The sequence below is a fragment of the Symphalangus syndactylus genome, chromosome 21 (genome assembly GCF_028878055.3).
Source record: "Symphalangus syndactylus isolate Jambi chromosome 21, NHGRI_mSymSyn1-v2.1_pri, whole genome shotgun sequence".
Classification (NCBI taxonomy): Eukaryota; Metazoa; Chordata; class Mammalia; order Primates; family Hylobatidae; genus Symphalangus; species Symphalangus syndactylus.
In genome coordinates this window covers 11,887,177-11,911,785 of record NC_072443.2, presented here as the reverse complement: position 1 = coordinate 11,911,785, position 24,609 = coordinate 11,887,177, and the positions used below count along the sequence as shown (strand labels likewise).

The 24,609-nt window shown below is 35.7% G+C and overlaps 1 protein-coding gene across 5 annotated transcripts in view; it reads right to left on the bottom strand.

Moving 5' to 3' along the window:
* GBE1 (1,4-alpha-glucan branching enzyme 1) overlaps nucleotides 1–24,609 on the bottom strand; it is a 282,806-nt gene that overhangs the window by 190,414 nt on the left and 67,783 nt on the right. For all 5 annotated transcript variants that reach the window (XR_010118596.1, XR_010118594.1, XR_010118595.1 and 2 more), the window contains exon 3: nucleotides 3,178–3,293. Coding sequence is in view for 2 of the 5 variants with exons in the window: in XM_055260356.2 (XP_055116331.2) it covers nucleotides 3,178–3,293 (116 nt within the window). In the remaining 3 variants the exon portion in view is untranslated. The remainder of the gene's footprint in view (nucleotides 1–3,177; nucleotides 3,294–24,609) is intronic.

The window sequence follows — 24,609 nt, the reverse complement described above, 5'->3', positions numbered from 1 at the left end:
AAGTCTTTTCTGCATCTACTGAGATCGTCATGTGGTTTTGCCTTTGGTTCTGTTTATGTGATGGATTACATTAGTTGATTTGCATATGTTGAACCAGCCTTGCATCCCAGGGATGAAGCTAACTTGATCAAGATGGATAAGCTTTTTTGATGTGCTGCTGGATTCGGTTTGCCTGTATTTTATTGAGGACTTTTACATTGATGTTCATCAGGGAAATCATTCTACTATAAGGACACATGCTCACATATGTTTATTGCAGCACTATTTACAATGGCAAAGACACGGAACCAACCCTAATGCCCATCAATGATAAACTGGATAAAGAAAATGTGGTATATATACACCACAGAATACTATGCAGCCATAAAAAGAAATGAGATCATATCCTTTGCAGGGACATAGATGAAGCTGGAAGCCATCATTCTCAGCAAACTAACACAGGAACAGAAAACCAAACACTGCATGTTCTCACTCACAAGTGGGAGTTGAACAATGAGAACACACAGACACAGGGAGGAGAACATCACACACCAGGGCCTGTTGTGCGGTGGAGGTGAAGGGAGGGAACTCAGAGAACGGGTCAATAGGTGCAGCAAACCACCATGGCACACGTATATCTATGTAACAAACCTGCACGTTCTGCACGTGTATCCCAGAACTTAAAGTAAAATCAAAATAAAAAATGAAAATAAAGCTATATTAATCAAAAACAATAATAATTAAGATAACAGGTATACACTGGTACTGTTCAGGCAAAGCAGAATGTAGGGTGAGCCAGTAATAAAAGTACTTACTGTATCGAGTTCTTATAATGAGTCAATGACAAAATATATGTAAATTAGTTAGCTGTCAATGGGAAACATTCAGTAAGTGGTAGCTGCTTATGTTGGTATTTTTCATGCCTCCTACTTTGGCTAACAAAGCAAAAAAATCGATGAGCTGTTTATTCTTATCTTTTAATAGATGATGCTGGGTCTAGTAATGAGGTAATGAGTGTTTAATAATATAATCATACAGAGCCCTTTTTGAGAGGGAAAGGAGCTTTATGTCTATTTAGTTATGTTTATTATAGTGATTCTCCACCAAAAGAAGGAAAATCTGTTTTTCAAATTTAAAAACTTGAAACAGCCCATTGCGCCTCTTCCACACACCTAGCTCCTTAGCTTGATAGTTACTTCCACAGGAAGCCGCCTCTACTGAGTGGACTGTGTCCTAGCTCTTAGGCTTATTGGAGCAGATAGAAATTAAAAATAACTAATTTATTAGATTATTTCCTTAAAGGCAGTAATTTTTAAAATTCTGATTCCCTATGCATATTACAGTACCAGGTGCACAGAAGATACTCAATACATATTTGTTGAACTAGTGAAAATATCAATAAATAGAACTCGGCAGCTAAAAATCAACCTTATGAGGTGATGGACTGTAGTGTAACCCTGCAATCAAAGCTCCACTATGATTGGGAATTTTCCTGGGCTTCAACTAGAACATTTGAGGGTCACAGAATCGAGGAGTTCAGGGATTTCACAGCTGCAATTGGTGCCAAGGAGCTGTTTGCTATTTAGATTGGTTCTCTTAGTTAATTGATTGTAACAAGTAAAAACTCAGTAAAGTTAATCTGCCAATTATCTCAAAAAAAAAATAAAAAGGAAAAAGGCAGAAAAAATTTCTGCAACACTTTTTAAAAAGTAGTAAGTTCAGTTCTTAAAAAAAGTTCCGAACCTAAAATAAAGGCTAAAAAAACAGCCATTAAGACCTAAAGCAGCAATGAAAACAATAATAGTTGCCTTGCCACAGTTTCTATAAAATTAGCCCTTATAAACTATTGAAGAATCAAATTGTTTGATTTACTTCTTCAAAGACTGAGTCTCCAAATGGCTTTAACACTCAATAAATATTTTTTGAGTGTCTACTCTGCCAGGCACTGTTCAAAGAATTGAGAGTATACAGGAGTAGGAACAACAACAACAACAAAAACCACACAGCAAAGGCCATGCTCTCATGGAGCTTATACTGACATGGAAAGGGGATTATTTATATTAAATTTTAATTCCTCTTATCGTATACTGTCGGTATTTTTCTCTTTTTTACTGTAGATTAAAAAGAACCTTGACTGCCATCTCTTACTAAACGTCTTCTTATTCCAAACAAGATTCTTCTCTGCTAACTATTATTATGTGTGGCAATACCTTATTAAATTTTACATACACTTATAATTTCATTATTTATAAAATATTTTTAACAACCTACAAAATAAACATACTGTGCATTTTGATTTACTATATTTAAGTAACTCTGAGTTAATATTGTTAAATAACAAATACCAATAAAAACAACAACTCAATCATAGGATTTACCATGGTAAGTGTCTAAGGAAGGAAGACACAAGGGACATGGAAATATTACATAATTATATGACCGTGGAGTAAAATCAAGTAAGTGTGAAAAGATTTACATCGCTTCTCTTGTAATCAAATGCCTTAAATCTGTGATCCAGATTTTGGAGCCCATCCTTCAGACATCCCTTGACAAGACAAGAGCAGCTGACTCTAACTGCTCTGCAGACCTTGAATGCAAAACCACATGGTCAACGAAAGCAGAGGGAGTGTGGAGGACACTCTACCTGCCTCCAACAGGGAGACCCCTGGGCTAATTCAGGTGGCTTTATCACAGAAGAATATGATAAACAAGACCACGCCACCACCATGTCAGAGGCCAGAAAGAGGAAGAAGCAGAAGAAGCAGCCTCCAAAACGCATGAGCGTCCAACACAGCATCCCCTCCCACATCAATTTCATCCGACATCTTTACAGATAAAAATCCTCTCTACATTGGCTGATTTGAAGGCAGGTTTCATTTTTCCATTAAACTTTGTTTCCCAAGCTAAAGTTTTACAATTACTCAAAATCACTTTTAATATATCATTTCTTACATAAAGTTTCCAAACTTGTGATAACAATACAACTAAGTTTGGTTCCTTACCAGCCAAACAATTCTAATCTAACCCAATTCAACTCATCAAGACCTTCTCCTAAATTTTCTTCTATTTGTACATTCAGACTGTTTCTCCCACAATTATCATGCATCAGTTGTACATTCTAATAGTTTAAATCAATCTTGGCAAACAAGATAAAAAGAAAATGATAAGTTCAAGAAAAAATAGGAGGGAGGAAAGTACCTTTAATTTGGATCCATGAGGCACGAGTACAGATTTATCCTGCTTTGGTGGGATATACAGCTCCCATTTTCCATAGTCCAGTTTTTTATATGGGTATGAAAATGGATTCCAACCATCTAAAAAAATACAGAAGATCAGTTAACAACAGCATGATAGGACTAATAGTTAATGAATTTCAAGAAAAACAAAATACTGCTTTACTTGCACAAAAAATCAAATTGTCTAAAAAAATCGTTTTCTAAAGTGTTAATCAAAATACTAGTGGTTTAGAAAAGGCAGGTTATTCTTAATTTATTTATTATAAAAAGGATTTTAAAGTGTGCTTTTGCATTTTATAATTAAGACCGTAACATTTTCAGTTGTGGTTTCAACTCTAATACTTCTGTCAATAAACAGAATGCAAAAGAAAATGATGGATCCTTTTTTTAGAAAACGCCATCAACAAAGAGACATATTATGAACAAACAGAAATGTACATGCCATGGTAGAAAAATAATGAAAAACCATTAAAATCATATAACATTTACTGAATTTCATAAGAGTGTGACAGAGCTGACATAAAATGTAAAGAAATGCCGTAAGCAAGAAAGGTAGAAGGTTATAAAAAGTATAGGAAGAAAAGAAAAGGTGGAATGTAGAATGTGGAAGAAAGTAAAACAAACAAGAGCAGACTCACATGCATGGAACTTAACATATCATAAGGGAGGCATTAAAAACCAGTGAGTAAAGGACACACTATTTAATAAGTCGTGCTGGAACAACTGGTTATCCTTATGAAAATAAAATAAAATAGATCTCCACCAACTAATATGTCCCCAAATCATTTGAACATGGATTAATATTTATACATGATAGGCAGAACCATGAAATGCTTAGAAGAAAATACAGAGAAATATATTTACAATATTGGAGTATAAAAGGTTCTTTAAGTAAAATATTTTTTAAAACCATAAAACTTTAAGACTGATAATTCTGACCATTAAAACTATAAACTTGTCATCATAAATAGGTGAATCAATAGAATGACAAGACAAGCTATAAATTGGGAGAATACATTTGTAATGAATATACCAAAAGAGAGAGAGCATCAACAGTACATGAAGAACATTGTAAGTCAAAGAAAACAAACCAAGAGAAAAATTGACAAAAAAATACATTCAGGAGAGGACACTTGAATGACCAATAAACATATGTAATGATACTCAAAAGCCCACTGTTCAATCAATCACAAATTAAAACAACAATAAGATATCATTTTGCACTCAGGGCATTGGCAAAAATTAAAAGTTTAAAAATATCATAGAGGCCGGGCGCGGTGGCTCAAGCCTGTAATCCCAGCACTTTGGGAGGCCGAGGCGGGCGGATCACGAGGTCAGGAGATCGAGACCATCCTGGCTAACATGGTGAAACCCTGTCTCTACTAAAAATACAAAAAATTAGCCGGGCGTGTTGGCGGGCGCCTGTAGTCCCAGCTCCTCGGGAGGCTGAGGCAGGAGAATGGCCTGAACCCGGGAGGCGGAGCTTGCAGTGAGCCGAGATCGCGCCACTGCACTCCAGCCTGGGTGACACAGCAAGACTCCGTCTCAAAAAAAAAAAAAAAAAAAAAAATATCATCGAGTCAGCAACCATATAAAACATTGCTGCTGAGGGTATCATTGGTAAAAACAACTTGGCATCATATGTGATGAAAAGTTGAAGATATCTTAACCCTATAGCCCAACAATTCAGCTCCTAGGAAATAGCTCAGAGAAATTCTCCTAAATGTACACAAGAAGGCATTCAAATTTACTCACTGAAGAATCTTGTGTCATAGCCAAAAAATTGGAAGCTATCAAAATTTCAACAGCCACAATATGGGTAAAACCTTGCAGTATAATTAAACAACTGGATGCTGTACAATGGTATAAAATGAATGAATTATAGTACCAACATATGCAAATATCCCACACACAAAAGTTAATTTTAAAAGAGTACAGAAGAATAGCATTTATATCAAGATCAAGAACTATCAAAACATTATATGAAACTTATTGATCATATGTATGTAGTAAAAATATTAAATCAGAAATAGGAATATGAAATACCAAATTCTATGGTGATTCCTTGTGGGTAGAAGAAAGGGAACACAAGAAGCTTCAATAACATCTGTATTATGTTTTGTTAAAGTGAGTTGTATACACATAGATGTTTATTACATTATTTGCTATTTGTTTATGCCTAAAATATTTCATGGCATAAAAAAAATCAAGCAGCCTTGTGGCATATACTGTGTCGCTAAGACATTACATTCTCAACTAAGGACATAATAAAGGAATAATCAGGAAACTCATTTTATGCCATTTTTTCTTATGCCACATTTCACTCTTCTCTCTCAGCAGTCTGAACACTGGGGGTAAAACAGGAGTAAGAAATAAGATTTAAATAAAGGTTCTTCTAAACAGTTACCTATTCTCCATCAAGAAGACAACCTGAAAATGTCTAACAGCAGTTTATCTTCAACGGCAGCTCTACAAGTTTGGTGCTGTTATACTCCTCTTCACCTAAAAACCTCAAAATACATCTCACCTATACATGCTGTGACATTCCATTACCAAAACAAAGAGTTTAGTCCATAATTAGAGAAAAAATAACAATAAAAGCTTAGAATATAAAAATCTAGGTACTAGAACACTATATGATTCCTGCATTTCCTTTTAGCTAATCACTCAAGACAAGCAGCAGATCTTTTCCCGGTTAGATAGAACTGAAAATAAAGGGTACAGTTGATTAGTTCATTCATTCATTCATTAAATATGTATTCATGCTTAATGCAGGCCCAGTTCAATGCCAAACCAAATTTAGTGTTCCAAATTCGTCATATCTCATAAATAAAAGGTTAAATTGAGTTATAATAGACCAATATAAATGAGAAAATGTACAATGGTGTATCCACTAAAAAATGTATTAAAAGATTTGGATATTTTGAAAGTGAAACTTCAATGATATGTGAAATTTAGATATGCAGATTTATTTGTAAGAGCTGTTTCCAGCACTGTGAAAATGGTTTCCAATATCAGTTTTTGAAAATTGATGAACTAGTTCTTTAGCTTGATATCAACTATTGTTTTAAGACTATTTAAATAAGCAAAGTATTAATATTTGGTAAAGAAAAATACTTTCACTATGTCGCATTTTTCTTTTATAATCGTTTAATTATATAAAACTCCAAAGCACATGCTGATTATTTGTAATTATACACTGTAAAAAACCTGCTTTCTTTGCATCTTCAAGAGTTTCATTTTAGTAATGCCCCTCTCCTCATGGGAACTCAGGTGTTGGTTTTCACTGCAGGTACTCTTTTCTTGCCAAACACAAATCTTTAAAGCAAGACTTAGAAAATCTTCACATATTTACCCCCACCCAAAAAAATCCAGTACATTAGCCATCATGAATCTTTAGCATACTAAAGATTTCGTATGGGAGAGAAAGAAGAAGGTCTGCAAGCATATACATACGAAACTATTTAAGACTTTTCCGTTAGTCAGTTTTCTCTCCAAATAAATCCCTCTTCAGCTACCCCACCATCAGTGTTTCCATCTCCTTGGCTCTTTCTCCGATCATTGCTAAGTCCTAAATTCTCCTCTCTCTCATTCCTTTACTAGTGTTTCTTCTTTCCATTCAAAACATGGGCACCAACCAAAATATCCACTTCTACCACACTACATCACACAAAGGATTTTTTCCAATAACACCAGTTCCTGCCTAATATGAGTTTCTCAAAATATCTAATAAAAACAGCTTTACTCCACAGAATACACATATCTCAATATCCAGAAACAGAATAATCAGGAAAATCATTGGACTTGGATCTGTGCTTATAAACTTAACATGAAACACTTAGCTAAGAAAGAAGGAACTATCATTAAGGTGTATTCAGGTATGACTGCAGGAAGCAATCATGGAAGCACACAGTTAAAAATAAATACATAAAATTCAACTTCAAATTATTGGTATAAAAATACTGAAAATTGATTTTAAGTAAAATGTGATTTAGAAAAACACAGAAGGCAAAATAATACACGCTGGTAGACACATTTTAGGGAAATGCATGTCTTGTGAAATAAGTCATGTGACTCTACTACAGAATATAATTGAAAATAAAGTAATAATATTAATAACAATAAATAGTACAAAGTCACATCAGAGCATATCTAAAGACATATTTATAAAAAAAATCAGTTTACTCAAACTTTTTTTCATTTAATCCTACACAACTTATGCTGAGTACACGAGAGAGAATTAATTTAATTATGTAATGCAAAGAGTTTGCATTGCTATGCAGACCTGAGGATGGAAATAAACATGACTCTTCATCATGTGTGACAATCATTTGCTTCTCTACCAAGCATAGAACTACACATAGAACTAGAAAGGTCTCTATCTAGGTCAGTGGGTTCTTAAACCATAGCTCACATGAGAATCACATGGATTTGTTAAAATACAGCTTGCTGGGTCCCAGTCCTAGAGTTTTTTATAAAGATCTTTGGTGAGGCCTAATAATTTGCATTTCTAAAAAGGTCATAGGTGATGTTGATGCCAGTGGCCTAGGGACTACACTTTAGAAACAACTGCCCTGGTTAAAATGATGTGTTTGCCTGTTCTCTACTTAACAGTTTTGTGAGTAATTTCCTAGATGAAGTTAAACTAAAAGGCTATCAAATAATATATCAACAGGTCAAGGGACTTCTGAAATCAAAAATGTCATAAATAATCCTTTGAGGCAAGTGTTAATCACATGAAATATAGGATTTAAGATTTAGGATTGACTGGAGTTGTAAAGCCCAGGAAGGATGACCAGTGAGAATCAGATTAAACACGCAATCTCAGACATCAAGGAATTTAAATGTATTAATGTGAGGGAACAGAAATGATAATCAGAACATGAGAAGACAACATGCATTAAAACCATTATTGAATATACTATTATTAGTGTCTACAGATGATATTTTCTATGATATTCACACCAAAACATTGCTTGGTTAAAAAGTATAAGCAACTGATAACAAAATGAATAAAAATTTAAAGGTTTATTTTTCCCATAGAAAAGTGACATTAAACCTTTTAAACGTTAACAATATTAACTCGTATTCCTGTCTACTCTTCATTATCTACCATAATCTAGATATTGCTAGGCTCAAAGTTAGGTACCCCCAAAACAACGTGTGCTTATTATTTCAGTTTTGGCGAAATTTTAAGAACATGTTTCCTATATGCATAAATTATTTTATTACAACATCTGCTAAAACATTTGATGTTTATCAAGTAAAGAAAACCTGATACAGTTCTCTGTTTTAGTGATACAATGTTAAAATTTATTAAAACTTAGGTACACAAATAAAGACCATACAGGTACTATTTACAATTGAGATAAATGTAAACAAATATAAAGATCTTTATGATGATTCACTTTTACTTAATGAATAGCAAATATATTTTCTGTTTCTTATGATTTTCTTAATAACATTTTCTTTTCTCTAGCTTATTTAGTTGTAAGAACACAGCATATAATACGCATAATATACAAAATACATGCTAATCAACTCTATGTTATTGGTAAGGCTTCTCGTCAACAGCAGGATATTAGTAGTTAAGTTTTTGGGTAGTCAAAATTTATACTCAGACTTTTGAGTATGTGGGGAGTAGGCACACCTAGCCCCCACGGTGTTCAAAGGTCAGCTGTATAGTCTTGGAGCAACATTTAGGAACCTCCAAGAATGTAGAAAGGATTCGGATACTCTTATGCTTGTCTAGTTTCTCTTGATAGAAAATTTTGGAGTGGCATATTAATGTTTTTGTTTACACTGTGACTAAGTGGCATTCTTGGAGTCCAGCGTATTTTAATTTGCAGTCTTAAGTCTGGAATAAAGGTAGATTTTAATTATAAATTAAAGTAAAATATTTCTAGGAATCACTTGGCAATTAATATGTACTAATTACTATTTTAAAATAAAAATATAATGTATAGAAACATAGTATTTGAACATCTCCTACTAAAGAAGGTCTTATAGAGCTAATTTACAATAATTAGGTTTTTTTTTGGCCTTCTGTATTTTTCTTTCTTTTTTATTTTACTTAAGTTCTGGGATACATGTGCAGAACGTGCAGTTTTGTTACATAGTTATACATGTGCCATGGTGGAAAACCTGATATTTTTCTAAAGCAAATATTTTAATAGGTATTTTATTAACAGGCTTAAATTCATCATATCTGATAAGGCACAAGATTCTATTTGTCCATAGACTCAAAACAAGCTGACAAAATTTAAATCGAGATATGGAAAAGAAACAGTGTGATGCACAGTTTAATATGAACTGCAAACACACATTCGGCAAAGGTGATCAAACATTAACTAAGGTCACTGTATCAGGCACACAAACTCTATGTTTATCTCATACCCAACAACCTTTCCTTTTCAAATGTACTAATCCTCACAAAAAATTCTCAAATGTCAGCCTCCTTCAAACATTCCCAAACTCTTTGATTCACAGTGGAGTACTACTCTTCATCAGCACTTAGCCACTTCATTTCTGCAGCGTTTTTGAGTTTAATACAAATTTTCCTTAGACATGGCTGAAATGGTTCCAATTTAGTATGCAGGGCCTTCCATTTTTCAGGAAGATTCCAATGTGCTAAAGAGTTTGGTTTGCACTTGGGCCAATCCCTGCCACACCCAGACAAGCAGTGAGGCAAGATGCCTGGCAAATGCAATAGGCGAGGCTAATATACAAAGGCTAATATAAAGTCAGTACCGGCCCATATGGCAGATATCAATCCCATCCCATCTGAAAGGATATCCTCAGGTCAAAACAGTTGTTAAATATTTGGAATATCACCACTTTGGAGCAAGGAAACATCCTTCCTCACCATATGATGTCATTTGATTACTTTGTATCATGCAGAATGTATAAGAAATTATAATGCAATGGCTTGTAAAGATTGAAGTTTGGGGACTTTGATTGTATTAAGGAAGAATCTTGTCATAAAGTATAGAGCTGGAATTTCCTATGGCACTGTTCTTACCCAGGATTATGAGAGAACCACTCAGTGTCTGGGGGGTGACGGACAGTATTCCTTTCCGACATATAGCCCTGTGCTGTTTGATTTTCTCTCTTCCCCTCCAGATAATTCTTCCTCCTCTCAGTTGGGTGCAAAGGAATCACCCTTCTTCAACTTCTGCTGGCAGCTAGTACCCTGGGAGGGACCTTAGTAAGACACTTCCCCTCCCTATCACTATTACCTTGGGGAAACTACTCTTAACACATATTAGTTTAGCTTAGGTGTGGTTTTCAAGAACAATCTCTAAAGTATATCAGAGTGCCACTAAACTCAGAACCAATGGAATACTAATACCTCATTATTTAAAGAAACATAGTGCTCAGTCATATATATCTAGCTTTCTGGGAATCAGAAAATAAATCAAATACAGTCATTTGTTCATTACTTAACAATGGGGATACATTCTGAGAAATGTGTCATTGGCTAATACCATTATGGTGTAAACATTATAGAATATACTTACGCCAGCCTACATGGCATAGCCTACTACACACCTAGGCTATATGGTATAGCTTATTGTTCCTAGACTACAAACCTGTATGACATGTTATTCTAATGAATACTGTAAGCAGCTGTATCACAATGGTGAATATCTGAGTATCTAAACATTAAAAAGGTGCAGTCAAAGTACAGTATTATATTCCTATGGGACCACTTTTGTATATGCAGTCCCTCACTGACCAAAATGTCATGCAGCATATGACTAAGATCTAGAGCTTCACTTACTAAATTGTTATTTAAGGTATTTATGGGAGAAAATAGTTTTATTATCAAAAAAGTGTGGTTTTAAATAAAAGTATGTTTATTTCTAAAATAGTATTTACATTATGGTACTTTCTATGTAACAAAGGGGATGATAAACGGATATACATCATTGCTTGTAATTTTAAATGAAGTTAACAATGTTTCATCAAGAAACAGTATTTATACTATGATTCTTCTTATGTAAGAAAGGGAGTGATAAATATTCTTGTTTATGATTTCCAAAAGCACAAAATACAGCAAAGGATGCATAGAAATTATTCTGAATATGAGAAGAAAATGCACAGATTAGTAGTCTTCCAGGATTGTACTCATTATATTTTGACTACAAAACCATGTAAATAATTCATAGAATGGGAAAACTTAAAAAGTTAAAAAGAAGAAAAAATAAGAAAAGCCCTTAAAATATAAATATGCTGAAATAAATGCATGTAATTGCATGTCAATAGTAGCATATCAGGCAAATCTGACTCTAGACTGAATATAAAGAAAGTATTGATAATTTTATTAAGGATGATAAGTAATTATGTTACTAAAAACATCTACTGATAGTAGGAATTGCATAAAAAAGTATTAATGATGAAATTGTACATTGCCTGAAGTTTGGTTTAAATTATGAAAAACAAAACAACTAACGTACATTGGGCAAGGGAACAGATGAAACAACACTAGCTAAATATTGGTAAGTGTAAAAGCTGGGTGAAAAGGATATAGAACCTTATCTCTATCAGTCTACAGAGTAAAATATTTCTGTAATAAAAACTTAAAAATGAATGTTAGGAGGTCTCTGTGCACAAATATGTATCCAAATCTCTTTTCTTGCTATCAATTATAAAAAGTGATATTGTAAAGCACAGGGCATAAAGTTTAAGACACTTGTGGTTCTGAATACAGATTAACAAACTACTTTCTGGATAGGTAGTTTCCATTCATACTCCAATCAGCTGGATATGAGGATGTTCAACTACCCATAACCTCATCAACTCTGGGAATTACCATCTTAATAACAGGGCATAACTGCCTTGATCAATCAGGGTTCTCTAAGAGAATTAAGCCCTAATGTGTTAAGAATCCATTGTATGCAATAAATTAACTTCCCTTCAGTGCATCTAGAATCGTATTAGTTACGTATAGTCCTTGGGATAATTTGGAAAATAGGCACTCAAATAATTTTCTGTGTTCTGTGGATCAGATGCAGAATCTTTCATTATTGTTCTAGCGGTAACCAATAGCTTTCGATACAGTTTTCATTTCTTTTCAAAATAGACTATAATTGTAACTCTGATTATTCTCTCCAATACTAATGTTGCTTGTGAAAAACTATATGGTGAGTATTATATTTTCCTTAAGATTTTTTCATTAATTTCTAGTTTTATTGAAATGAAGTTCGTCAGGAGGCTTACTCTGTAGCTCAATACAGGGGCAATCAAACTATTTACTTATTTACCCACCTATTTACTTGCAGGAGTAGAAACCATTCAATTATCTCAAAATAGATTTTATGGAGAACTCCAACATTAAAACTATGCAAAGCATATAAAAACAGAGCTGATCTGGCTGAAATGCCTCTATCTGGCCGCACTTTCTCATTTCTTACCCTCCCTCTCACAGCCCACCACATGGAACTCAGTTCTAAAAAGTGCTCCAGTGTATAATTTATCTTTGTAGACGTTCCACAGATCCTTGAAAATATGTAAGTTCATTTCATTCAAATTCTCCATTTATTTTCAGTTTACTTGACCCGCTGCAAGCTAATAGTATATTAAATACTACCATGACAAGTGAGTTTGAAATGTTACCCAATTTCGGCTGGGCACAGTGGCTCACGCCCGTAAACCCAGCGCTTTGGGAGGCCAAGGCGGGTGGATCATGAGATGAGGAGATCGGGACCATCCTGGCTAACATGGTGAAACCCCATCTCTACTAAAAATACAAAAAAATTAGCTGGGTGCAGTGGCGGGCGCCTGTAGTCCCAGCTACTCGGGAGGCTGAGGCAGGAGAATGGCGTGAACCCGGGAGGCGGAGCTTGCAGGGAGCTGAGATCGCGCGACTGCACTCCAGCCCGGGTGATAGAGCGAGACTCCGTCTCAAAAAAAAAAAAAAAAGAAAAAAGAAAATTTATCCAATTTCACACAATTCATGCCATCTACAATTGACCAGAAATAAACATTATTTAGGATCTAAGGATAATGACATTTATCTTTGCTGTGACTTGCATTATTGATCTCTTTTTACCTAGTATTATGGACTGAAAGTTTGTATGCCCCTCAAATTCATGTTAAAATCCTAACCCCAAATGTGGTAATATTTGGAGACAGGGACTTTGAGAGGAAATTAAATCATGAGGGAAAGCCCTCATGAATGGGATTAGTACCTGTATTAAAGGAACCCCAGAGAGCTCTCTTTCTGTCTCTTGGTCATGTGAGAATACACTGTGAGAAGACAACCGTTTGCAACGCCAGAGAGGGCTCACACCAGAACCCAACCATGATGGCACCCTGATCGCAGGCTTCCAGCCTCCAGAACTGCAAGAAATAAACGTCTGTTGTTTAGAAGCCACCCAGTCTATAGTACTTTGTTGTAACAGCCCAAACCCACTCAGATACTTGGATTTGGTTTTGGCCTGAACCTGACTATCCTTTCATTTTGCAATCTCTCAGTAACAGTAAACCAGAGGAAAACTAATGGTTACAGCTGGAAAGTGAGACATTATTTGCTTAGAAAGTACACGGAAAGGATAAAGTAGGAAGGAGAAGAAATGTAAGAGAATTGTGAATGCCATATGGTCTATAACCAGAAGTAGCAACAGTCATCCTATGGGCCAAGAATGGCTCTCAAGTATGTTTTCAGTAGCTAGCTAGCTATCCATTTCAACAAACATTTGGAGCCCAGTAAGGGGACTCTTTTTGGACAGGGGGCTCACTCTAGTTCCCTGTTACATGCCATATCACTATCAACTGCAACTTAACTGATTCATCACTTCCTTAGTTTCAGCATGTATTTGAGTTTAGGAACTCTCCTCTGTACCCTAAAACACAATCTTCTAACTTAAGATGTCCCACCTGACCCAGTCCACGGTGTGGGAGCATGGCAATGGTTTACAGCAATCAAGAAGGCAACTACACAGGTCTCCCTCCTAACCCTATAGTCACTTATGAAAATACACCAATAAAGTTAAAATAATGGTTTCTAATATAACTAGCAATGTAACAGATAAAAACTCATGTGTCTACAGCCAACTGGTTTTCAACAAGGATGACTAAGACCATTGAACAAGGGAAAGAATAGTCTTCAAAACCAATAGTTCTGGGACAACTGGATCTCCACATATAAAAGAATAAATTTGGATTCCTGCCTCGAAGCATATACAAAACTAACTCAAAATGACTCATGCCAGAACTAAAACTAGAAAACATACAGCAATCTTTGTAATCTCTGTTCTTTAATATCACACAAAAAGTACAAGTAGCAAATGAAAAAACAGATAATCTGACATCTTCAAAATTAAAATTTTTGCATGTCAAAGGACACTATCAAGAAAGTGAAAACACAGTCCACAGAATGGGGGAAATATTTTCAAATCATATATTTGATAGGGGACGTGAATCTAGAATACATAAAGAATATTTAACAATTGAATAAAAAAGACAACCCAATTTTTAAAATGAGCAAAGGATCTGAATAGACATTTCTACCAACAAGATGTACAAATGGACAATAAGCATACGAAAGGATATTCAAGGGCTGGGTGTGGTGGCTCACATCTATAATCTCAACACTTTGGTAGGCCAAGGCAGGAGGGTTGCTTGAGGCCAGGAATTCAAGACCACCCTGGGCAATATAGCAAGACCCCATCTCTACAAAAAATAACAAATTAGCTGGGCATGGTGGCACACACCTGTAGTCCTAGCTACTCAGGAGGCTGTGGCAGGAGGATCGATTGAGCCCAGAAGGTCAAGGCTGCAGCCAGCCATGATCACACCACTGCACTCCAGCCTGGGTAGTAGAGCAAGGCTCTTTCTCAAAAAAATAAATAAACAAATAAATAAATAAAAATAAAAATAGTAATAAAGGGGTATTCAACATTATTAGTCATTAGGAAAATACAAATACAAATCAAAACCACAATGAGATACTACTTCATGCACACTAGGATGGCTAATGGATAATAAGTGTTAGCAAAGATATGGAAAAATTTCAAACCTTATATACTACTGGTGGGAAGATAATACAGTGCAGCCCCTTTGAAAACCCTAGAGTTCCTCAAAAGCTAAAGACAGAGTTACCATTAGACACAGCAACTCCACTCCAACCTGGATATCCAATTGAAATGAAAACATATGTCAACACAAAAACTTGAATATAAATGTTCATAGTAGAATTACTCATAATAGTCAAAAGATGAAAACAATCCAAATGATCATCAATAAATGAATAAAAATGTTGTATATCCATAGAATGAAGTATTATTTGGTCATTAATAGGAATGAAGTACTAATACACACTACAACGTGGAACCTTGTACACATGCTAAGTGAAAGAATCACATCACAAAAAAACACATATTATATGATATCATTTATATGAAATATTGAACACCAGCAGATTTATAGACACAGAAAGTAGATCAGTGGTTGCCTAGTGCTGGGGAAACAGTAGGATGATAGCTAAAGGGTATGGCATTTCTTTTGGGGTGTTGAAAATGTTCTAAAATGAACTGTAATAATGGTTGCACAACTATTTTATTAGACTAAAAACCATCAAATTGTACACTTTAAAATGGTGAGCTGTATGCTATGTGAATTATATCTCAATAAGGCTGTTAAAAAATAAAACTTTTTTCAAAAGTCAGGTAGCCTTTATTCATTCACTTCTACTGAGCTTTTGCCCTAGAATAAAATCAGATTCTGTTGGAGATACTGTAAAGGAAAAGACCACATAGTGAGATATATAAAAATTTAATGCTGAATAGTTAGCTTGGTCAATAAGTAGAATAAAGACTCAGGATGGATAGCTGAAGACCATGAAGAAAAAATGATTAAAAATGTCAAGGCTTTGCCAAGGTAGAACAACTTAACCACATTCAAAGCTATAAACAACAACAGGCTTTTTACTCAAAGGAAAATAAGTATCCTCTTCTCAAACCAGATAATCTAAGCTAATGAAGATGATATAAGAAATTACCTTTTACTCTGAATGAGACCTATAAGGAACACAGATCTAAAACTTTTACATAGCTCCCAAATGTTTTGCTATCCAGACACAGGTTTGGTTACCAACACCCCATGTTATTATTTAAGAAACCTGACAAAGAATTGAGGGAGGGATTTTCTTTCACGTTCCATATACATTTCATATATATTTGAGGAAGGAGAGCTGTGAACAACTTTATATCAAATAATATGCTCTCTTTAAAAAAATAATTTGAGCACAGGCCATCTCAAAACTAATGATATAAAAATGAAGAGTCTTATTGTGATAGAAGTAACAAAATCATTACAACAACAAAAAATAGGAAGACTTGGTGACACTGATTCCAGTAGCGGTAGTTATGGATTGTCCTTAGTGCTTGACATTCGACATCTAATTCAATTACCTCAAATGTCCTATAAAGTATCACAATTTTCATTTGATGGATGAGAAAATATGCTCCAAGAGGGAGGGTAACAAAGACCAAATCACAGAGCTACTACATGACAGGGCCAGTATTTGAATCATGTTAGTCTGACTCCTGCTTCTGTCTGCATGTGCTCTTACCCTCTATGACATGTATACAACAATCTAGATTCAGCCCAGCAACTATCTACTGGGTAGAAATGTGGATAATACCTGTCTTAGACAACTCAGGCTGCTATAACAAATACCACAGACTGGGTCACTTAAACAAAAAACATTGATTTTTCACAGTTCTGAAGGTTTTGGAAGTCTAAGATCAGGGCGGCAGCACAGTCCAATTCCTGATCGCTCTCTTCTCAACTTGCAGAGTACTGTCGCCATGCTGTCTCACAGGGTGGAAACAGGAATCCTCTCTCTGGGGTCTCTTATACGGGCACTGATCCCATTCATGAGGGCTCTCCCATCAAGATCTAATCACCTCCCAAAGCCCCCACCTGCAAATACCATCACGTTGGAGATTAGGGCTTCAACATAGGAATTTTGAGGAGATGCAAACATTTAGTCCACAGCAGAAATTTAACTAGATTTTATGTTTGCCCTCTCAATTAACGCCATCCTGGAATCTCATGCTTTAGCAATCAAAATTTCTCTATGGAATTTTTTTTTCATAGAAAAGCTCACTAGTACATTTTTGCAAGCCCTGAAAACATTAGGCATGTCAATATAGCAGCTACACCAGAAAAAAAGCGACATCAGTCTGTCAAAACAGAGGATCCCCTCAACCACACTGCTGGGATAAGTCACCATCCCCAGCCAAGTAAGTGACAGAGCATGATTCAGGCTACTCTCTGGATATTCAACCTTAAATGACAACAAAGTGTTTTGTTAATGTTTACAACATGCCTAGCATTAACCTTGGTGTTATAGCCTTGTGGAGGACAACAACAAAAGTATCATAAAAGAGAATGACGGCAAGCCAGAGAGACAGATAGGTAATAAAATAATAAAAATAATGCATTTTACCAAGTAGTTTCCAGTATCTCCACAGAGAGGTAAACTTGTATACTCTACTTCCTTGCAGCAGCAGGTTTTCTATTTCACAGAGAAAATGGGAGCCAGCAGACAAGAACTCCCTCAGCTTTCCACTCTCAAATCTATGAACTGATAAGTGCAGGCACCTTTACCTCCTTTCCTTCAGTCTGTGAGAAAGACATGTTTTTTGTTGTTGTTGTTTTGTTTTTGTTTGTTTTTCTCTTGTTCAAGGCTAATTCCTTGATTTCATTTTTGTTGTTGTTTTTTTTGGGGGGGGGGTTTGTTTGTTTGTTTGTTTGTTTGAGACAAAGTTTCACTCTCATCCCCTAGGCTAGAGTACAATGGCATGATCTCAGCTCACTGCAACCTACACCTCCCGGGTTCAAGCAATTCTCCTGCCCCAGCCTCCCCAGTAGCCGGGATTACAGGCACCCGCCACCATGCCCAGATAATTTTTGTATTTTTAGTAGAGACAGGGTTTCACCATGTTGGCCAGGCTGGTCTTGAACTCCTGACCCCAGGCAATCCACCTGTCTGGGCCTCCCAAAGTGCTGGGATTACAAGCGTGAGCCACCGTGCTCAGCCGATTCCATTCTTTTCTTTTCTCTTTTGTACGTTTTTTTTCTAATGTTCTGATGTTTTCAAACATGCTCTCAAGCTCTTTATTCTCAGCATTCAAATATGATGAATTGATGCACTGGCTCAAAGAACATTCACAACAATGAAGAAAACCTCTCTTTTTGATCCAAGTTATTCTCTGGCTATCCTACCACTGATAGACCAATTTCCTAACTGCCATCTCTACTTCCTCATATCTCTTCAGCTGCTAAAATGCGTCTGTAATACTCTGGCAAAGGTCACCATAGACTTGTAAATTTCCAGTCCCAACAGTTCTCTCCAGACTTCAAGTGGCATGCATTTTCACTGGCATTGGAAACTCCTGGTTCCTCCTCCTTGGGCTTCAGTGATACCCATCTCAGTTGGTTCTCTCAAACCACAACAATGAAGATGGGGATGAAAATGAAGGAGTGCATTTGAAAGCTACTTCAGAGTTAAACTTGATAAGACGACTGTTTGGTTATTAGGGGTGGCAGAGAAAAATAATGTTTTGCTTGAGTGGTTCTTTAAATGGGACAGAGAATATGAAAGTAAGAGAGAAGCGAATTTTAAGAAACTAGAAGTAGTCATGTACAGCATCTACTACAACATCTACTACTGCAGGAAGATAAAGGAAGAAAAGATACCCATATGGAGGAGGGAGGGAAGTAAGGTAAAATAGGGAATGCGGGTACATGGGGTACGAACCGCTACCATTATTTTTGTTTCTTATTGCAAAAGAAGGATATATTCTGCATAGAAAAAAATAGAGAGATAAATTTTAAAGACACTGGCCAGGCGCGGTGGCTCACGCCTGTAATCTCAGCACTTCAGAAGGCTGAGGTGGGTGGATCACCTGAGGTCAGGAGTTTGAGACCAGCCTGACCAACACGGAGAAACCCCGTCTCTACTAAAAATACAAAATTACCCGTGTGTGGTGGCGTATGCCTGTAATCCCAGCTACTCTGGAGGCTGAGGCAGGAGAATCACTTGAAACTGGGAGGCAGAGGTTGCGGTGAGCCGAGATCACACCATTGCACTCCAGCCTGGGCAACAAGAGCGAAACTCTGACTCAAAAATAAAATAAAATAAAATAAAATTTAAAAACACTAAAACATACTGAAACCACATCCACCTCTACATTATTAATGCCTTAGTATAAAATCTTCTCATTTTTATTACATAGGTATTTATATGCATATGCATGTGCCTATATAGTATAAAATATATATAAAAGTATTTACATACAATTTTTTAACTTACAATCTTGTAACCTTTTGTCACATACTACACAGTCAGCATCACCTATATTAATACATACTTATTTATTACAGTAGTTCCCCAACCTGGTTATCTTTAAAAGTTCGAAAACAATAAAGACTCTACTATAGGTCTGTCAATCAGATCCAGGAGTGGATCTTTACTTTTATAAGTTCCCTACATGTTTGCTATGCACACACAGGTTTTCTAACCAATAGTCTACGGTATCTTTCTAGAAATCTGACAGAGAAATGAAAGAGGTATTGTCTTTCGTTCTAATATATTTAGGGAAGAAGAATGATGAGCAACTTTATGTGCAGAGGGAAAGAAAGCAGCAGATGGAGAAGCTGAGGGGAAAAGAAGAGGTAAACAGATGTATGATATTAAGGACGCAAAAGAAAATGGGATTCAAAGTATGGATCTGTGACAGCAATTTCTTCTACCAACTTTTGAAAGCACATGGAAAGGATAAACGTATAGAGATATTTTTAAGAAAATGATTGGGAAGTCGAAACTTTTCCTTTCTGGTGGCTTCTCTTTTCTCTGAAAAGTCAAGGCAACTATTATGTGAATGAAAAATGAGGAGGTAGTAAAATAACGGATTCTGAGAGTAGTGAAACTGAAATAGCAACCATGGAGAATGTAAGAAAGAGCAGGCTCGGGGTGTGCAAATGATTTCTGTGGAATGTTGATGGCCATGATTCTGTAGAAGCAGCAGTTCACATCTCTGTGATTTTCCTCACTGTTCCCAGAAGCTATGCAAAAGCACAGAAAAAATTAGACTTTACAGATTTACAAGGTGAGCACGGTGGAAGCTCAAGGTTCAAAAGAGATGAAACGTTCAAAAAGAGATCAAGGGGTCTGGAGTAGCATCAAAGAAAAGTAGTCATGTCACAAAACATCGTAGATCGAGACGCCCCATTCAGTCTGGAGTATTTAGCATCATGGAGTTTAAAACAGAAAAATTCTGCCACAGTAATCTTTATACCTTTTACACAATAAAGTTTGATAATGCTTTCCAAAAATTCTGCTCATCACTCACTAGCAGCCTCATTCCACACCAAAAAATCTTGCTTGCTACCCCATCACCTTTCCTAAGCATATCAAAACCTCTAAAAAGCAGAGCTATTCTAACAGATCTGCAGATGCATGAGTGGAAAATAAATGCTTGCTATTGTTACACAAAGTATGGAAATAGTGTGCTACTCCGCACTACTGTGGATATAGCTGACTTGTGTACCAATCAAGAGTGATAACTCCCTCTGAACTCCTACAAGTAGCCTAAACCTACATCTACCATAGCACTAACTACAGTTAATACATTTGCTTATACGTAGCACTTACTAATTTGTCTATATTGACTTGTTTTTCCCTTGACTGTCAGCTTTCTGAAGGTAGGGATCAAGTTTTATTCTTCTTTGTAACCCAAGGCCTAACACAGAATCATGCACAGAATAAGTACTCAACAAGTATTTACTAAAATAAATTTTCACATTTTTATGTCAAATGAAGATGCTATTAACTTGGCAACTGAACATGTAATAAAGAATACAATTAACCCCCCCAAAAAATTTATTTTTAGTTTTGCAAATGAGCATAAATAGTATTCTTTTAATAAGACTCCATTATATACTAAGATTATATTAATAAGAATTATACCTGTATTTAGCAAATAATATAAATGATTAAAATGCACAAAAGATTTAGGTGGTTCCTTTTGTTAATCTTTTCAATTACTATGGGTTACTAACCAATTATGTAGACAGATTTAAAAGCAAAATTACAGTAATTTTAAAAAACATGAATGACATGAATGTATTTACTTGTATTTTAAAACAGATCTTAATTTTCTCTTTTATGTCCTAAATGCCAAAAATATTACATATAATATATATTTAATATGATATATAAATTACACAGGCAATTACTATTATGTATATAAACTATATCCATTCAACATATTAAATATCACCATTTTAAAAAAGGAATCTTCTAAAATGTTCAATAGGCTATGAATCTAAAAATTCACAAAATGCCAAATTATCTATGCCCAAACACTAGTGGCACCTAAAATAAACCTCTATATGTGATTTCTACATTTATAAGACATATAGGACATAATTTATTAGACTATGTTCCTTTTTTTCTGAAATCTAAAATCCAAGAAAATGGAATCACTTTTAAATGAACCAATGTGTTTATTAGATCTGTAGGGTGTAAGAAAACTTCAATTGCTACTCTATGTCATGCTGATACAGGCATAAACTCTCAGGTTAAACTTCTCTCTTTGTAGTACAAGTTTCAATTTGTATTTTAAAAAGCTTGAGGCCATCAATTTTCACATCTTTCCTCACTCCCATTTCAGAAATCAGGGACCCAATTTTAGGAAAATACTGGCAAGTTACATGGAGGCTTAACATGTTCAAGAATAAATCTGACTGCCATTAGGGCAATTCCATTAAAATAAAGAACATTTAATCCACCAACAATTGTCATGTTTTCTGTCTTTAATGTAATAGCCATTTGTTTAAAGTCGAACAAAGTAAATAGTCATGTTTTTATTAACTACTCTACTGATTAGATTTTAAGAACTCTTAAATTTGAAACAAAATCATTAAAATGTTTTTGTCACTTTTAACTACCTCCTAAAACAGCCTGCAAGGCCCTACGTTACCATCTCACACACAGCCTCCCATCACTAGCGGGCGATCCACTCTACCAGTTGTGAAGTAAGCCTCTTCCAGCCTCCCTTGACCATTGGCCATATTGAGACAGCCAGGAGGGAAGGGGTCCCCAGAGGAACTCCAAACAGTCTGCGCCCGGGGAGGAGTCTGCTCTGTGGTATGTTCCTGCTGGGAAGTTAGTCTTGTTTGCAGTGGGGAGGAGCCTGGCCCCTCCCTTCCTGGGTGGAACCAGGGATTCAACTCAAAGCACACCAGCAGGGATTCTAGCTTTGTGGAAGATCCCTGTTTCCCATTTTTTCCCTTTTCACCCAATAAAACTGTGCCTTACTCACCCTTCAAATTGTCTGTGAGCCTAATCTTTCGTGGCTGTGTGACAACGCCTTGTCTTTAGCTGAACTAAGGAAAAGTCACGTAACAATAGGTCCACTACACAAACGTTATAAATCTAATGCTCTAGAGACAGAGAACTATGTGCTTTCTCTGTGCCTAACCCTGGTTTCTAATGAGCACAGTTAAGATCTTCACAACTATGAAGTCCTGCCAGAAATAATTGTGTCCTCCAGAAATAATGTGGACTTAAGTTCTCTGACATCCGCTAGACACTCAACACCAACCAAAGTCATATGTTCATCCAGTCAGTGCTAACCCTGTGTGTGCATACTTCGCCTCTAAATTCCTCTTATTAAGCTTCACAAAGCAATGAATAAACTATATCTCAGTTGCAACACTATCAATCAAATAAGACAGGAAGCGCGCTAGATACAAAAATACCAACCAAAAAGTAGTAAGACAGATACTCATCCAGCTCTGGTACTGGATCAGCACACAGCAAACAATAAATGTGCATTAAATAAACAGTTAACAGAACTACTCACTATTTTATAGTTACATGTACACGACTATTTAAAATTACAATAGTAAGTTTTTCCAATATATTTATGAAACATTTGCTAATCAATTAATTGGGATATCATTAGCACTTATCCTAACAGAATGAATAACTCCAAGCCATTCCGTAACAGCATCATCACCACAAAACACAAATTTAAATGATGGAAATCCTCCTTTTTGCTGTTGTTGTTTAATAAAAGGGTTAAACCATTTATGACTGTCTTTATTGTGTTTCTATTTTATTCTACTTTTTATTGTCTTTATCATCTTGCTGTTTTCCTCATTGTTGTCTCATTTTTTGATTCTCTTTATTATCTTGCTATATTATTGTCCTATGCTAGACATTACAATTGTCTGTAAGCATGATTAAGTCCTACTAACATAAAGCAAAAATGAATTTGTAAAGAAACATTTACAGTGAACATACTAGATTTTAGGAACTATGCTAACAGCTCTAGCATACAAAATTTCATTTCATCATACTTCCTATGCAGCACTGTACACAGAAAGCTCTTCCTATATGGCCGATGATGGTGTGAAACAAAATAAAGTCCAGATAAGGATAATCCATCTGCTTGCAACAACAATGGACTCCAATTTTCTGTATGCCTAACATGACCATGCCTTCTTGTTTAGCCTCTGAAAGTGAACAAATCTCAATCTTAAATGAGAAAAGATTAACAACTCTATAATGTTGCAATTTCCTTCCAGTTAATGATAATATATTTACAGGAGATTTCAGTTTGTGATTCCTCACCCTGTGAAGAGGAAGAAAAAGGAGAACAAAAATGGACTATTTTATAAAAAAGCTTTTCCTTTAAAAATGAAATGAAAATTACAGTAAATGACTTAGCTTTTAACAACGTATTTTGGTTTAATATGTACAATTACTCTGAGACACTTCGTGCTAGTCAGCATGACCTAATCATAAAAAAAAAATAATAAAGTTTGAATTCTAAAGTTGGTTGGATGCAGTGGCTCACACCTGTAGCCCAAGAAGGCCGAGGCAGGAGGAGGCCTTGGAGGGAGGATCACTTGAGCCCAGGAGTTCGAGACCAGCCTAGGCAACATACCAAGACACTCCTCTCTATAAAAAATAATAAAAATTAGTGGGGTATGGTAGCACACACCTGTAGTCTCAGCTACTCTGGAAGCTGAGGCAGAAGAACTGCTGGAGCCCAGGAGTTGGAAGCCGCATTAAGCCGTGATCATGTACACCTTCCTAGGTGACAGAGCAAGACCAGGTCTCAAAAATAATTAATTAATTAATTAATTTTTTAAATAAAATAATACAGTTGAATCAAGCACCTAAGGTAATATTATCATTCATCTGGGTAGATCTTAGGCAAAAGTAAACCAACAAAAGAGAAAACCCCACTTCTGACTTAGTAACTCTTAGAGGAAGGGATCTGTAACGAGTTGACAGACAGGAGCCAAGGGCATGATCATAGATTGGGGCTGTGGCAATTGCTCTGAACATTATTACCCATGCCTA